Below are 15,204 nucleotides of genomic sequence, written 5' to 3' on the forward strand. Positions count from 1 at the left end.
GCTAATCTGCAGCCAATCAGAAGAAAATAAAAAAGCAATTGTTATTTGTTTACTCTAGGGTGCCAAGAAAGATTAGGAAGATGCAACAAGAGAAATAGAGAAACTGGTGTCTAGCATCCATGACTGAAATAGAGGACAGATGCTCATCATGCAGGAATATAGCTTACAAGTTAAACTACTTCAGATCTGATTTGTATCCTGCTACCATTAATTTCATGCATTTTTTAAAAATAATATGAGATGGCTATAAGCCTATAACTTCACAAAGAATTCAGGGTAGTCAAGGGAAAGAGCAATTGTGTTCTTTGATTGGTGAGTAGGCTCAAGAATATCCTAATCTATATATATAGCCCAATCAAATTATGATTTCTAGGTTATATTGCAATAAGTTGTTATCTAAATCAAACAACACTTGCAAATTCACATATATTTGGATAGTACAATATGAAGATAACATGAGATAGATGGCACTAAAGATTATTAAGCAAATTCTATTAGATAAACAAAATTTCGCAACTACATACTCAAGATGTGAGCTTTGAAAAGTAGAAGGAAATTGTCCACTTGGATAGTGTCTTTAAGTTTTTCTTTTCAAAAAAAGCAGCATTACAGCATATAATTCAAAGGGATCAAGTGCCTAAGATTGAACTCCTGCACAGTTGTGAAATTAAAAATAGGTACACAATGAGCTGTCTGAAAAATGTCCTCAACAACAAGAAAAGCTTATCAAGAGGCCAACTCACATCCAACAATTTGGCTATCTGTTTCATAATATTTGTATAAAAGAATCTGCATTTCTTTTTGTCAGCTAGTTTTCTTCTTTTGTATGATGTATGATCGGGCAGAAAATCTTTGTAACAACTTCAACTTCAGTATCACAATCTTTAAATACAAAGACAAGTCGTCACCCTTACTAACAATGTGCAAAACCTAATTTACCAAACTTAATAGGAGTATGCTGTTAAATTTTCCATTGAGAGTGATAACATAGTCCTTCACCATTGCTGAATCAGTTTAAACTTTATACTTTTATGTCACTATAAACTGGAGGATGTACATAGCCAACCTCAGACCGAAAATTGAAATGTCTATCTTCCTAAAAGGCAATATAGTTGCTTACAAGTCAATTTTCATAATTTATCTTCCCAAAATCCATGTAAACTTAAAAATGTGTTTAACTGTCTTCTAACAGTGTAAAGCTTGTACAAGAACCAACTTGAAACTCTTCGCCCATTTAATTGACGACCTTCAACTACTGGACTGGAAAGGTTCTAGTTCATAGTAGCATCTAACTTCATGTCTTTATAAAGAATCAGCGGATGGGCCAAAAGGAGTAGGCCAGTTCCATGACCAACCTTTGATAGCAGAAACCATACTTCAGAAAGTAGAATGAGAAGCTATCTAAAAATTTCGATTTTTGATCTATATGCCACTACACAGCTAGTTATATCCAGATAAGTGTTACAATTAAGGGTCACGCAAAGCAAATATCGATTAAACACTGCCTAAATCTTTGATCCCCTATTATAATTTTATTGCTTCCTAACTCGAATTCCCTTTTCAACATCACGTCAATAACCAACAAGAACCCTAAGCAAGGGTCATCCTGTCTATATTAACAAGAAATAACCAACAAAATATACAAAAGGCAAGATAATTCGCGAACGATGGCACCGGATTGAGAGAAAGGATCTACTCCGCAGCAGGAAAGCAATCGGAAACAAAATCGAAACGGAGAAGAAGCTACCTGATGGAATCCACGCTTTACGACGCCGCGAAGGAAGGGATCGCGAGGAGCGAAGCATAAAGAAGCAGACGAAGCGAGATCGGAGGAAGGCGCGGAGATTTAGAATACAGAGGGAGGAGACGGTTGCTTCGCTAGTTCGCGCTGCTCGCCTACTTCGCTCCTATTGCTGCTTCGAACGCCTTCAATAGAACGAGTTCGGGTCGGGTCGGATCCGACAATATCCGACTCAAACGGATAGAGAACCCGAATCCGATTCTTAAGCTAGTTATTAACTACTTCTTTTGGGATTTATTTTCAAATCGCCGATATCTTTGGTTCCATCGACTTCGAGCTCAAAGTGCTCATTTCGGGTTCGACCGAGTCGATATTTGTTAAGGTGAGATCGATGACTCCATTTGGAGTCAAAACATTATATAACTTACTTGTGACTTACGAAATCCCATCAATAAATAGTGTTTACTACTATATCTAACCCACTGATCACTCTGCCACGTGTATTCCCTTCCTGGAATTCTAATCTCTTATACTTGCTATATCAACTCAGATTGATGTAGAACTTGTCGGCTTGTGGAAACAAGACACAGACTTGAGAAGAAAAATCCAAAAAAAAGATTAGAGAGAGGGGGAGAGAGAAAGATTCTATATTTTGGAAGTATATAGAAAAGAGTGCATGCATGCACGTTAACTTTCTGAGTAGCATACGTATACTACAGTGACCGTACAAATATAAGTCTTTAATTACTTGGATACAATTATACACTACAGTCGAGCTACGTTACTACGTAAGAAGAAGAGAGCCGTGGCTGGTTGCATTAAAGATGGAGAGGGATAGTTAGAGAAGCATTTTGATATCAGAAGGCTTGGAAGTGCTGCTCTCGTATTTGAGATCTCCACTGCTCTTAGTTGGGAAGAGATCAAGAGTCTCGAGTGGCCTTCGGATTAATGGAGGATTAATAGTTGAGCCAGCTGCAGCACCCATCATCACCATCCATTCGTATCCTGATGCTGGATCACTACTCACCATAGATGCTTCTTCTCGTCGGATATTGCTATCCTCTTTTACTAGCAAACTTCGCCCATGGATTCCTCCCTGTTCCATATCATCAAGATTAACAACTAGTGATGACTTAGTAAACGAATCATTGGCTAGCTAGCTATCAACTTATTTGTTTAGATAAAATGGTGAATTATCATAGTATCATTGTACAATACATACATATATATGGATTAGCTTAGAACAAGTGCATACCTGGTGGAAGAATGGAGGTGAGATCCTTTGGTGTAATGGAAGGGAAGGAGGAGAGGGGAAAGCTTGTTCCAGGTGAGGGAGTAATTGATGTGAGTGGGTACAGAGAAGGTGGTGATTCATACAAAGCCTCCTGCGAAGCTTTTGCCTGTCCCTAGCCTTGTGGTTTTGGAACCAATAGAATACATTCTTGCCTTCTATCCTACCATAGTATGAGAGATGGGCTGTGATTTGCTGTATCTGGGAGGCACTTGGAGTCCTAACTCCACTCCTATACATCTCCTCCAGTATCATCAGCTGCTCTGGAGTTGGGCACCATCTTGTTGAAGGAGCCTGAGGCATCTCTCCTCCCTCTACTTCTCTACCTCTTTCTTTCTTAGATATATGGGCATGTGGGTGTGGATATATGGCTGCACGGGGGATGACAAGTGGAGGGATAGGGGAAGTGAGACAAGAGACAAAGGGGATATTAAAGTGAAGCAGATCAAATGTATATAGGAGCAAAGTGGATCTTATAAAAACTAGAGAGAGAGAGAGAGAGAGAGAGAGAGGAGTACTGCATGCTGATTCAGTACTTATTGTGATCAGAAGGGGCATTGAATGGGTGCTTCAATGGCTTTGAAAACTCACTCTCCCTTTAGTTTTGCTCTTTTTAACTTTTCTTTTAATGTCTATGCTATGGTTGAAGAGGGGAATGACACGAGGCTCCTCGTAGGCCTTCTTGTCAAGACTTAAGGTGGAAATGTAAATAATAAGGTGATGATGACCTGCAACCATGCAAAGCAAAGTTCAACTTAAGCAAGGATATTTCCTCCTCAGATTCCTTTCTATCTTTAACTTCCTATCTACAGTTTTGTACTGCTATATACACATCTCATGAATCTAGTTTTCAAATGAAGCAGCTAACATCTTATGAACTTATAACAAATGAATGAGAAATACGAGATCTCTAGCTAAATCTATATAAAAAAAACAGCGCATAGATCCGACAACTGCATGCTTGTAGACACTGACGTCCCACAATCAGAGAATTAAAGTTGGTTAATTTATAATGGCATTAAGATACTATCCTTCTGAAACTAAGATATCACATGGACATGTTATCAAATATTTCACAGTGAGCTCTAATGGCTAATTGCAGTCCTTATTGATGGTTGGAGGACCACTATATATATATATATATATATATATATATATATATATATATATGACAACATTTAAAAGAGAGCACGAAATCAAACATATAGACACCATTTAATTTTCTAAATAAAAATGTAATCCTCACAAATAAAACATATAGTACAAGTGTTCTAAACTTGTAACACTACAAAGCTATACTATGTGAGAGTGAGAGAGAGATCTAGTTAATAGCTTTTCCCATGCATGAGTTTCCAAGCAATAAGAAATGGATAAGCCATACAAATATAGGGTGCAAATTTCCAAAAAGAACAGATCAAGTGAACCCTAGTGAAATCTAAACATATAAGTAGGCAAGGTTAGGGTTTGTCACCTTAGAAATGGAAGTGGGTAATCTAATTGCGTATAGTCACGCGTCACAGTCAGAACACTAGCCAGAGGTGAAAAAAGGACTAGTTTGTCTCTATGTTTCATTAATTATTTTCCCTTAAAGCTAGTGATTGTTGCATTATATTCAACATATCTATCTATATATATATAGATATATATCTAATGCAGTAGTAATTAGCATCTGCATGTTTTAGCTTTGCCTACGTGCTTTTGTCTTTTCTCGCGTGATTTGATTGATCATGGAGAAGAGTTGACCAATGAAAAGGGTAAAGAAAAACTATAATTTAACAATCAGAATTATTTTATTTTGTTTTTTTACTTGCTAATTAATTTCTCTTGAATGAAACAAATGGAATATTGGCAATTAAAGCACATACCAACTTACAATATGGTGAGCATATATATCATACAATGCGACGAGTCTCAAGCGACCTGCAGGCCAACTTGATCTCGTGTTCCACTATTTGTTATGCAACCGACGTACTTCGCCTTCGATCTCAATGTAGTACAAGGGAGATTAATATTTTGGTTTCTCTTAAAACTTATAAAAGGATGGTAATATTATTGGCTTCAAATAATTTATGTGATCTAATGGCATGTATATATACAACAATAATTTCATTTAGATCATCTTGCTGTCGTTGGTAATTAATTACTAGGCATTAATTGAATAGCCTTAAAGGTCTTAATTACTGCAGGACTTTTTAGCTCGTAAGCCAGCTTCACAGACCCCTACCTTCCCTATCAAACATTAATATATCCGACTTCGTCCTTTCCATGGTCCCAATTGTACGAAAAAAATTATCGTTATGTCTCTTCCACTCATTCATTTTGCCTGTCTATCACTTAGTTTATATTTATATATATATATATATATATTAATGGTGAATACCCTCCAGTTGAGTCAAAATCTGCATCTATTTCTCTTATTTTTTTTTCTCTATTTTTGTGTAACTATATACGTTGCATGCACATGCCAACAAACTATAAACTTGTATATTATTAATTATTACTGAGGTCTAGCTAGTTAAAGCTAAAAGAAGAAAAGAAAAGAAAAATTGGAAGTTACAAACAACTTGGCTCTTTCTTAGTTTTGCATCTATGCATGCAGTTTTTTTTAGGATTTAATATATATTATCCTGATCCACGATGTGACCTCTCCTTCATCACCTCTTAAATCATCTCATTCTCCTCTCCCTCACGCCATCTCCAACGCTTTCCTTTCCAATAACATTCCAAGTATATATATATATGCATTCAAGCCTCTTTGCCACTAGGGTATGCTCTCACGTGGCATCATAAGTATTGTTACGTACTCTAACGAAACAACTACAAAGGGAAGTAATTAATGAGACGGCAGCAGTGGAAAAAGCACCACAAAGGCGATGGTACCTCGGAATTCAAACGCCTGCCATCTCTCTCTCTCTCTACATATAATCTCTCATTCAACTTTCAACGACTAAACTTTTTAAATTTTTGGGACAAGACATGGGAAGTCCAGAGGATAGCATTTGAAAACTTTCAGAAAGAAAGAAAAAAAAAAAACTGGAACAGGAGTAAAGGATCCGGTAGGTACAGTGGAGATATATGAACCAACCGGTGACCAATGAAAGAATGCATGGTATTGGTCGCGGAGTCAACGTACTCACTGTTGGCGCTGACTAAAGTTGCGTGTCCACGTTGACCGAGTAGGGAACTGTCGGGCTGTCGTGAACTAAATGCAGATGCTTCTATGGCTTCGATCTGCTAATAGATTTGGTTAAGTAGACACGCATGAGGCATGAGCATATGGGGTGGGGAAAGTAAGACAGTTCCTGCTACATTGTTGGTCAACCATGCTTCACTATGGTCAACCTTATCATCACTACGAAATCTACGCTTACTCCAAACTTTATAAGCTTTAACTTAATGCCCCTGATGTAAATTTAAATGGATATTGAGGACTCGCAGGGTTTGAGTAGCTAACCACGACCACGACTAGAAACAGGAGGCCCAATCCAATAAAATTAACGGGCTAGTGGAGTTTGGATACGAAAGAGGCCCAATCCAATAAGCTTAATGGGCCCAAAAGGCTACAACTTTTAAAAAATTAAATTAAATTAAACCCCTGTCCGAGTGGGATATCATACACACGTGCACGTTACACGTATAATTAATTGACCAATTGGAAAAAAGAAAAAAAAAAGAATTATAGATTAATCGAGGTTTCCGCCTCCACCTCCATCTCCACCTCCTGTTTCCGGTCTAACAATGGCGGCCGCTCCTGCGGCCAAAACCCCAAAACCAAACCCTAATCCTACCGGAGAATGGACCCTCGTCCTCCCACGCCGAATCCGCCGGCTTCCGAATCAAACCCCATACCGTCCCGTCTCCTCCAGCATCCAGACTTTAACCCCATCCCCTCCATTGCCATGGGCTCCTCATGATCCCATCGTCGATCCCGCTCGGGTTTCTAATCTCCTCCAAAGGATGCAATCCACCATCGTCCACCTCGAGGGATCCCAGTTCTACCGCCGGTTACTCTTCCGCTTCAACTCCCCCCAGATCCAGCGCGGCCTTTCTAGGGTTTCTCCAACCCGCATGGTAGTCTACGGAATCGGGAGCATTGAATCCTACGCCATACCTCGCCTCCAGCTCGCCCTCGCAGTCCTCCTCCGGCGAGAGATGGGACCCGCTGTGGTTGCCATGGAGGTATTCGACCCGATCCTCTCGGCGACCGAGTGCGCCGTGGCGGCGGCGCTTGGCTGCGTGGTGGGCGACGTCGACGAGAAGGGCCGGAGAGCGGTGACGGAGTCCACGTTGTTCTATATGCCGCATTGTGAGGTGGGGTTGTACGATGGACTGCTTGAGGCCAATTGGAAGCCGTCGGCGCTGAATCGGATGATTGTGTTGGGGAATAGCTTCTCGGAGTATGCGAGTTCTGTTTCGTGGGTAAGGTTGTGTGGTAAGCCAACGGCAGCGGCGAAGACGTCAAGGCATGTGATTGGGGTAAGGAAGTATGTGGAGGAAGTTGGAATGCAGGATGGGGGCAAGGTGGATGAGGAAGATAGATTTCTAAAGGCCTTTCATGATACAAGCTGGCATTTTTTTGAGTTGGATGATGACACCCAGATGGATGTGCTAATCGAATAATATGGTGGTAAGATTTGCTCAATATCTATTTATATCTAAACCTCATAATTTGGAATATCCTATATTATTTTGGTATGATTACTGAATAATTATGTTCTACTACTCCTCCGTATGATCGTGATCCTGTTCTATTGCCACTTCAATACTGGAAATGAAACTTGATGCCAAGTGACAGCTGGTTCTCGAACTACTGTATAAACGTGAACAGTGTAATCTCTGAAAATGTATTGATAAAACCACTAACATAAACTAGAATTCTGGAAGATCTTTATATTTACTTTCTAACTTCTGCTGAAGCTTTATATGGTAAATTTTTATAACATCATTGAAGTGTTTGGAGAAAATTTAGATAAAGACTCTTGGAAGAATTTCAATGTTGAATGAACATGTTGTCGGTAGTACCGAAGGAGCAAATGTGGGTTTTATTTGATATATTTCTCATTGTTATCTCTTATCAATTGATTTTTCAGCTTTGCCATCAACGATCTGCTACAAGTTATGGTTCTGTTACGTATCCATATGACCTACTCAAGTTTCTATCACCACACCATTACGGGTGCAGTTAGACTTCTTTGTACATTGTCTACAAAATCTGAATCTAAAGTGATAAATTATCACGGTGAATTCTTGTATAGCATCTTTTTGCTCAAACAAAAACTTGTTGTTTTGCTTCCTCTACCCCTTTCATATATTGTCCACCATTCTTACCCAGAGTCCCAGGACCAGGAAGCATTTGTTTGGTGTGACATCCTTAAGATCTGCGAGGGCCTTATTCCATCGGACATCCATTTCACAGGACTGGAATATAGAGCTCGGATGAAGAACTTTTAAAGGGTTATGGCATTTGATGCAGATGCAGTCTATTGACGACGCATTTTCTATGCAAATAATGTTGCATTTTGGGTTACCACTTTGCACATCGTAATGACTACCTATCTAATCATTGAAGGTTAACTATTTATAACTTCTATCAAGTTTGTTTTCTTCAACTCCCAATATACTCTTAATGTTAATTTACATGAAGCTGCAACAGGAATCTGTTGTAAACTTGTAATATAACATTACAATATAAACCTTGAATATCCTTAGATAAGTGCATTGCTTGGTTCCCTGGATCATTTGTGGCTTACTATTAGTTTGTTGCATACCTTTTGGCTTGATTGGCTTTACTTTATCTTTACATATTTTGGTATATTATTGGATTTGTTTTGGGTATATGACAAGGAACATATATGTTTGCAGATCTACCGGTTTACGGCATATGATGTATGCTGTATTTTCTCTCCTGCATATCATGGCTGCTTTTTGAATGTCAGCACCATTAGCAAATGTGCCTTCTGGTTATTTATCTGTATAGCTTCCTAGGAAAGATCAGATGTCCATCATCACACTGGAGGCATTATTGGAGTTTCAGGGTTCAATTTATTAAGTTACACAGTTTTCATCTCTTGTGTAGAGAGGGCAATTAAGTACCAAGATAAATTCTTCTGAAGTAAATGTTCTGGCTGTCTTACAAATCAGAAAATTAAAAAAGGCCAGCTCCTTCCTGTCCATTAACTTACTTATTGCTGTTGCTGAATTCTTTCCAAGTAATTTTTTGTTTTCATGTATTCAGTGGTGACATTAAACAATACCCTGATATGCAGTGCTTAGTATTGGGGTAAGTGTAGCAGCTCATGCTTTTATCATGACAGAATCATTGAGATAGCCAAAGTGTTCTACAAAGCTATCAGTTAGTCCCACATTTCTAGCACACAATGGCACCTCTGTAAAGCTAAAACTTACCTCAAAGTGCAGTTGATTGAATTGTGGTTTGTGGGCATGATAATAGTAGGTAAAACAACCATCAATGGATCACCTAATTTCTTATCCTTTATATTGACCACAGAGATCCAATGAAGGTCCAGCATCGAGTAAGTTGCCATTCTCTATGGTAGTGAAGTGATAAAATATCGTCTTGAAAAAAAAAATTACATCGAGATTGAAAACTATACTAAATTTGCTCGGGCCCAAAATCATAACTAGTAAAGAATGAAACTATTCACTATTATACTAATCGTAAGAGGAAATAATTTACTACAAATATTTCAGATTACCAGGTCCGACGGTTTTAGTGAACAGTTTACAAGTTTCCCGCGCTGTCTTCACCCACTCCACACAGCAACGATCCTTACTCTAAATCAGACGGCCCATATTATCCATTACTAAATCCTACGGTGAATATTTCCCGAATCATATCGGAAACGATACTGACCTGCGTACATCGTAACGGTCTCGGATATCGGTGTTGGGTCACCGTCCCCGTTACCTCGTTTCCCTTCCTCTCCCCCCCCCCCCCTTCCCCCTCTCTCTCTCTCTCTCTCTCTCTCTCTCTCTCTCTCTCCCCCCTCCTCTTTCTCTATCTCTAATTTTCCTTCTTCCCCCCTCTCTTTTTATTTATTTTCTCTTTCTCCCCGTTCTCTCTTTTCCTCTCCCTTTTTATCCCGCTCCTCTCGCAGCCATCTCCTACTCTCCATCGGACGCCTCGCGTGCGTCCACGTCGTCGTCGTCTTCTTCGCCTCGCTCCTCTACATATTAAACCGCCTCGTACGGTTAGGGTTTCGAGCTCGCGATCCAATCTCCCCCCCACCCTCCTCCTCGCGGCTGCTCTCTTCTGGTACGATTCCCCTTCTCTCCTGCCTCGAATCGTAGCTAGGGTTTCGATTTCTCTTTACGATCTGTGGGGGATTCTTTAGGTTTTTCTTGGTGGTGGGATGACGGTGGTGAAGAATAGCGTTAGGGTTTCGAGATTAGATGGCAATTCCTCCCCTGGGAGTCGATGGGCTGACGAAGACGAAGTCCAGACGGCCTCGGAGGAATCTGAAGCTTTGGCGGCATCTTCGGACGCCGACTCTGGCATGGGATCCGACGAGGTCGACGCCTCGGAGCTTGGGGAGGCCGGGGAAGAGATCGTCCAGGTCGGGAACCAGAGCTGCAGCATGCCGCTCGAATTGTACGATCTGGCTGACCTTGGCTCGGTGCTTTCACTCGAGACCTGGAATAATTGCCTCACGGAGGAGGAGAGGTTCACGCTCTCGGAGTTACTCCCGGATATGGACAAGGAAACCTTTGGGTGGACCCTAAAGGAGCTCTTTACTGGGAAGAATTTCCATTTCGGGAGTCCAATTTCCACTCTTTTCAATCAATTGAAGGGCGGGATGTGTGACCCCAAGATCATTCTTTATCGCCAGGGTTTGGTTTTCTTTCAGCGGCACAAGCACTACCATCGCCTTCGAGAGTACCAGAATTCGATGGTTGGAAGTCTTATTCAGATCAGGGATGCCTGGCAGAATTGTGCAGGTTATGGGATAGAAGAGAGGCTTCGCTTTCTGAATATAATTAGGAATCAGAGGTCTCTGGGTTATGAGAAGGATGGTGATGCAGAGATGGAGACTGACTTGGAGAGCGACGAGGATTTCGGTGATCAGTTCCGGCAGAAACGGTTCAAGATGGGTCCTGGACGACCTAATTATGATAAGAAAGAGAACTCAAAGGGAGTGTTGAGGGTTGCTGCTCAGAAGGCTTCTAATCAGGGGCATAGAGCAGGGGTCGTCCCTCACTCTTTGGCTGTCAAGCATGGTGTGGAGACTAAAGGTAGAGCAGGGTATGATTTGGGAGCTGTCCGAAGAGCTAGACATCAGATGATTGTTGATGGTGATATTTTGGAAGGACACGGATATGAGATAGGAAAGCAAGGAGACTGGAATGCAGCACATGGAAGTGAAATGTTCAGGGCAGGATTGACGAAGCCAGGAAAGAAACAGGAATTTATGACAAGATACAAGAGAGGCACATTTCGAGATGACTACCTAGAAGGCAACGCTGGGTCACCCTATTACCAAGATAAGGGAAGAAATGCCGATCAATCAGTCACTGTAGCTTCTTATGATCCCCAATCTTTTGACACTCTGAAGAAGAAGTATCCAGGAAGAGAATGGACATATCATGCTAGAGGAGCTCAGCATCAAGTGATGAAAGGAAATCAGATGGACTGGTTATCTGGTAATCGTCCTGTCCGGCATAATAAAGTGCTCGAAGAAGTAGTCTCCCTAGATCATTCTGGTAAATCTGATGATTGGAACATTAAAAGGAAAAAATGGAAGGGCGCAGATGAGTATAAAAGCAGGAAAATAAAAGTCGACCATGGTCCAAATGTTAGATCATACAAAAATATTTCAGTGAAGATGGATGACTCAAATTTCTCTTCTGAACTCAAAGCAAAAGTATTACAAGGGAAGATCAGGGGTAAATATGCTCAGTATGATGGGATGGGCTTGGAGTACTCCAGGGGTGCTAATTTGTTTGCTCAAAGCGAGGAGACAGAATCTGATTCGTCAGAACAAGTTGAGGAGGGTAAAGCTATTAATACTTCAACAAGGAGGACAGAGTTCTATCCATATGAATCAGTAAAATCGGTTCCTGATTCCAAAAGAGCCAACAGACTTATGGACACAGATAAAAAGGTGTATGCTCGTATTCCTCCAGTTGTGGAACCTTATGCTAAGAAGGGGAAGCATAAAGATAACATGATTGAGCCTAGTTATTTGTCTGACATTAAATTGATGAAGAAAGGGACTAGTGAAAACTTGCAGCCATCAGTAGTGAAGAGTCATACTGCAGAGAAGAAGCGGAAAGGTATGGTGCATCTGGATCATTCTTCGCGGCAAGCAAACTACGCAAATGTCTATGACAGGTCCATGCTGGATGAAAGTGGGGAAATTTTGGATGGAAGTTCCAAATCAGTAGATAATGAGAGACTCAAGAGCAGATCAGCAGAAAGAGTCCAAGTTTCTGTTGTTCACAATAGTGAGACAGATCATCGTGAAAGGTCAAGTATGCCCCTGCTAGGATGCAACTCCGCGACGAAGAAGCCAAAAGGAAAGGCTGATGCTTCACAATTAGATGAGTCAGGTGAATCTTTCTACTGGCAGTCAAGTCCAGCCCAGCAAATTGATAACACCAATATAGTGAGGAAGAAGGGAAAAAGGAAAGCAGGTGCTGGAAATGATGCCTCAATGATGGTGTCTGATCTGGTCATACCAGAAAAGGTAACAGTGGATGTGGAGCCTGTGAACCTGCAGAAGAAGCCATTTACACTAATCACGCCTACAATTCACACTGGATTTTCATTCTCCATCATACATCTTCTTTCTTCTGTCCGTAAGGCTATGGTTACTCATATTGAGGATAGCACACTGGAAAATCATCTTGAGAAGGACAGTGGTAGGCTGAAGTTGAAGAAAGATGAGTGGAGCAGGATGCATCAAGTATCAACTGGTACATGCCTATCCCAGTCTCATGAGAAAATGGATATAGATACTTCAGAGGATACAGGACAAAACAATTTGTCTTCTCTCACACTTCAGGAGATTGTCAATCGAGTTAGATCAAACCCAGGAGATCCATGCATCCTTGAAACTCAGGAGCCACTCCAGGATTTAGTACGAGGAGTGTTGAAAATATTTTCATCTAAGACTGCACCTTTAGGAGCAAAGGGATGGAAGCCGCTTGTGTCCTACGAGAAGTCAAACAAAAGTTGGCCATGGATTGGCCCACTCACTTCTAGTTCTGATAATGATACTATTGAAGAGGAAACTTCTTCTGAGGCATGGGGTTTACCTCACAAGATGCTTGTGAAGTTGGTTGACGCATTTGCTAATTGGCTAAAAAGTGGTCAAGAGACACTACAGCAGATAGGAAGCCTTCCAGCACCTCCTGCCTCAATGCTTTCAAACTTAGATGAGAAGGAGAGATTCAAAGATCTAAGAGCTCAGAAAAGTCTGAACACTATTAGCCCAAGTTCTGATGAAGTAAAAAGATACTTCCGCCATGAGGAACTTCTCAGATACTCAGTTCCTGACAGGGCATTTTCCTATACTGCCGCCGATGGGAAAAAATCTATTGTTGCTCCCCTTAGAAGAGGAGGTGGAAAGCCAACTTCGAAAGCTCGGGACCATTTCATGCTTAAGCCTGACCGCCCACCACATGTTACTATTCTTTGTCTTGTAAGGGATGCAGCAGCCAGGTTGCCTGGGAGTATTGGAACAAGAGCAGATGTTTGTACACTGATAAGGGATTCACAGTATATTGTCGAAGACGTCTCTGATGCACAAGTTAACCAGGTTGTCAGTGGGGCTTTGGATCGATTGCATTATGAACGTGATCCATGTGTACAGTTTGATGCTGATAGGAAATTGTGGGTTTACCTGCACAGAGATAGAGAGGAAGAAGATTTTGAGGATGATGGCACCTCATCTACTAAAAAGTGGAAAAGACAAAGGAGAGATGCTACAGATCCTTTGGACAATGTACAGGCAACTGGAGACCCAGCTGTTGGTGTTTCTTCTGCTGGGTATTATTGTGATACTGATCTTAATGTTGATTTATCATCTGTCAGAGAAGAGAACTCTGAACTTGTTTATAATGATATGAGGCCAGAAATGGAGAACATGAAGTCACTTAATGACACAGCACAAGGCAACAGGAGTTCTGACAACTCTGGAAGCTGGGAGCCGCTTCAGTTGAATTCCTTGCAGGAAAATAAGATGCTATGTCAAGAGAACTCCACCAATGAAGATTTCGATGATGGGTCATTTAGTAGGGAGAGGCAACTTGGGCTATTGAGTACAAGCTTATTGTGAATAGTTTACAGTCCTTTATTGCATATGCTGTTTATGCCAAGCCACCAACTTGGGTAGTAGTTAGAAAAGGAGAAGTCATTATATGTCATCAAATGCTATCCAGTCTTCGAATTACATAGATTTACTTGATTCATATCATTCTGCTGATTCCGCTTTGATTGATGTATTTTCCTAGTTACTGTGCTGCTCCCTTTAAACTGCTACTTCAAGTAAAATAGACTTGTGCACATGATAGAAGTTATAGGTGAATGCTTTGACTCAAGAAGTTACTTCTTTTTTTTTTTTCAATATACGGATAGGATGCACTTTCACTCAGACTGGAGAATGGTAGCTCTTCTATTGTGGTGCTTGTTTTTTGTTCCACTCGCTTGATTGCATCATGCATACGCTTTATTTTTTCCTTGTATTTGTGCCTAGCTTCATTCCAATTCTAGTTAAGTAGAAGCCAATTCCAATGAGATCAATTTACTGTGTAAACAAGGTGAGTGTATGTGAAAGAGAGGGAGAAGTGCTCAACAATATGACAGTTCTGTACTTGCTGGTGCATTTGATCTGATGGAAGAGCTTTGGTGTTTGGTGGTTCGTTTTATTTTTGTTGTTCTTTTAGAGAGATGTTTGTCATTTTTCCACCATTGTTTTGTACTTTTATTTCTCCAGGAATAGCATAAAAGCAAGTTAATAATAGTACATTTTGTGCTTGCCAATCATCAAAGGTTTAGGCAGACAACCAACTGTGAAGGGATCCCTGCATCCAGATTAATGTATTAATTATTAAGGCTTTAATAACTGAATAGAAACGTTTATTGTGACACTGGGGCACCTTCATCACCCAAGTAGAGGTAGAGAGGCAACTTCATTTTTAAAAATGCCAA

At 40.7% G+C, this 15,204-nt stretch overlaps 3 protein-coding genes across 7 annotated transcripts; 2 read left to right on the plus strand and 1 right to left on the minus strand.

Moving 5' to 3' along the window:
* Positions 1 to 2,579: 2,579 nt before the first annotated feature.
* Positions 2,580 to 3,335, minus strand: LOC140781338 (WUSCHEL-related homeobox 3A-like). Its single transcript, XM_073127278.1, has 2 exons — positions 2,997 to 3,335; positions 2,580 to 2,837 (listed from the first exon to the last, which is right to left on the minus strand). The coding sequence occupies exons 1-2, from the start codon at positions 3,333 to 3,335 to the stop codon at positions 2,580 to 2,582; spliced, it is 597 nt and encodes a 198-aa protein (XP_072983379.1).
* Positions 3,336 to 6,700: 3,365 nt separating this feature from the next.
* On the plus strand, positions 6,701 to 9,213 carry LOC140780887 (protein SENSITIVITY TO RED LIGHT REDUCED 1). 5 transcript variants are annotated; one of them, XR_012107592.1, is made up of 3 exons: positions 6,701 to 7,659; positions 8,123 to 8,601; positions 8,895 to 9,213. XR_012107592.1 is itself a non-coding variant. In XM_073126592.1 (2 exons), exon 1 carries the CDS (start codon positions 6,771 to 6,773, stop codon positions 7,650 to 7,652), a length of 882 nt encoding a protein of 293 aa, XP_072982693.1. In that variant the 5' UTR covers positions 6,701 to 6,770; the 3' UTR covers positions 7,653 to 7,659; positions 8,123 to 8,770. The 5 variants fall into 5 exon arrangements, 3 of the variants coding, with proteins under 3 accessions (XP_072982693.1, XP_072982694.1, XP_072982692.1); XR_012107593.1 differs by lacking the exon at positions 8,895 to 9,213 and having other exon boundaries at positions 8,123 to 8,281; positions 8,365 to 8,770; XM_073126592.1 differs by lacking the exon at positions 8,895 to 9,213 and having other exon boundaries at positions 8,123 to 8,770.
* Positions 9,214 to 10,016: 803 nt separating this feature from the next.
* Positions 10,017 to 14,470, plus strand: LOC140782481 (uncharacterized). The gene is made up of 2 exons (XM_073129068.1): positions 10,017 to 10,308; positions 10,388 to 14,470. Exon 2 carries the CDS (start codon positions 10,406 to 10,408, stop codon positions 14,330 to 14,332), a length of 3,927 nt encoding a protein of 1,308 aa, XP_072985169.1. The 5' UTR covers positions 10,017 to 10,308; positions 10,388 to 10,405; the 3' UTR covers positions 14,333 to 14,470.
* The last annotated feature ends 734 nt before the right edge of the window (positions 14,471 to 15,204 follow it).

This window comes from Typha latifolia, chromosome 2 (assembly GCF_019914945.1).
Source record: "Typha latifolia isolate L0001 chromosome 2, TyphaL0001v2, whole genome shotgun sequence".
Classification (NCBI taxonomy): Eukaryota; Viridiplantae; Streptophyta; class Magnoliopsida; order Poales; family Typhaceae; genus Typha; species Typha latifolia.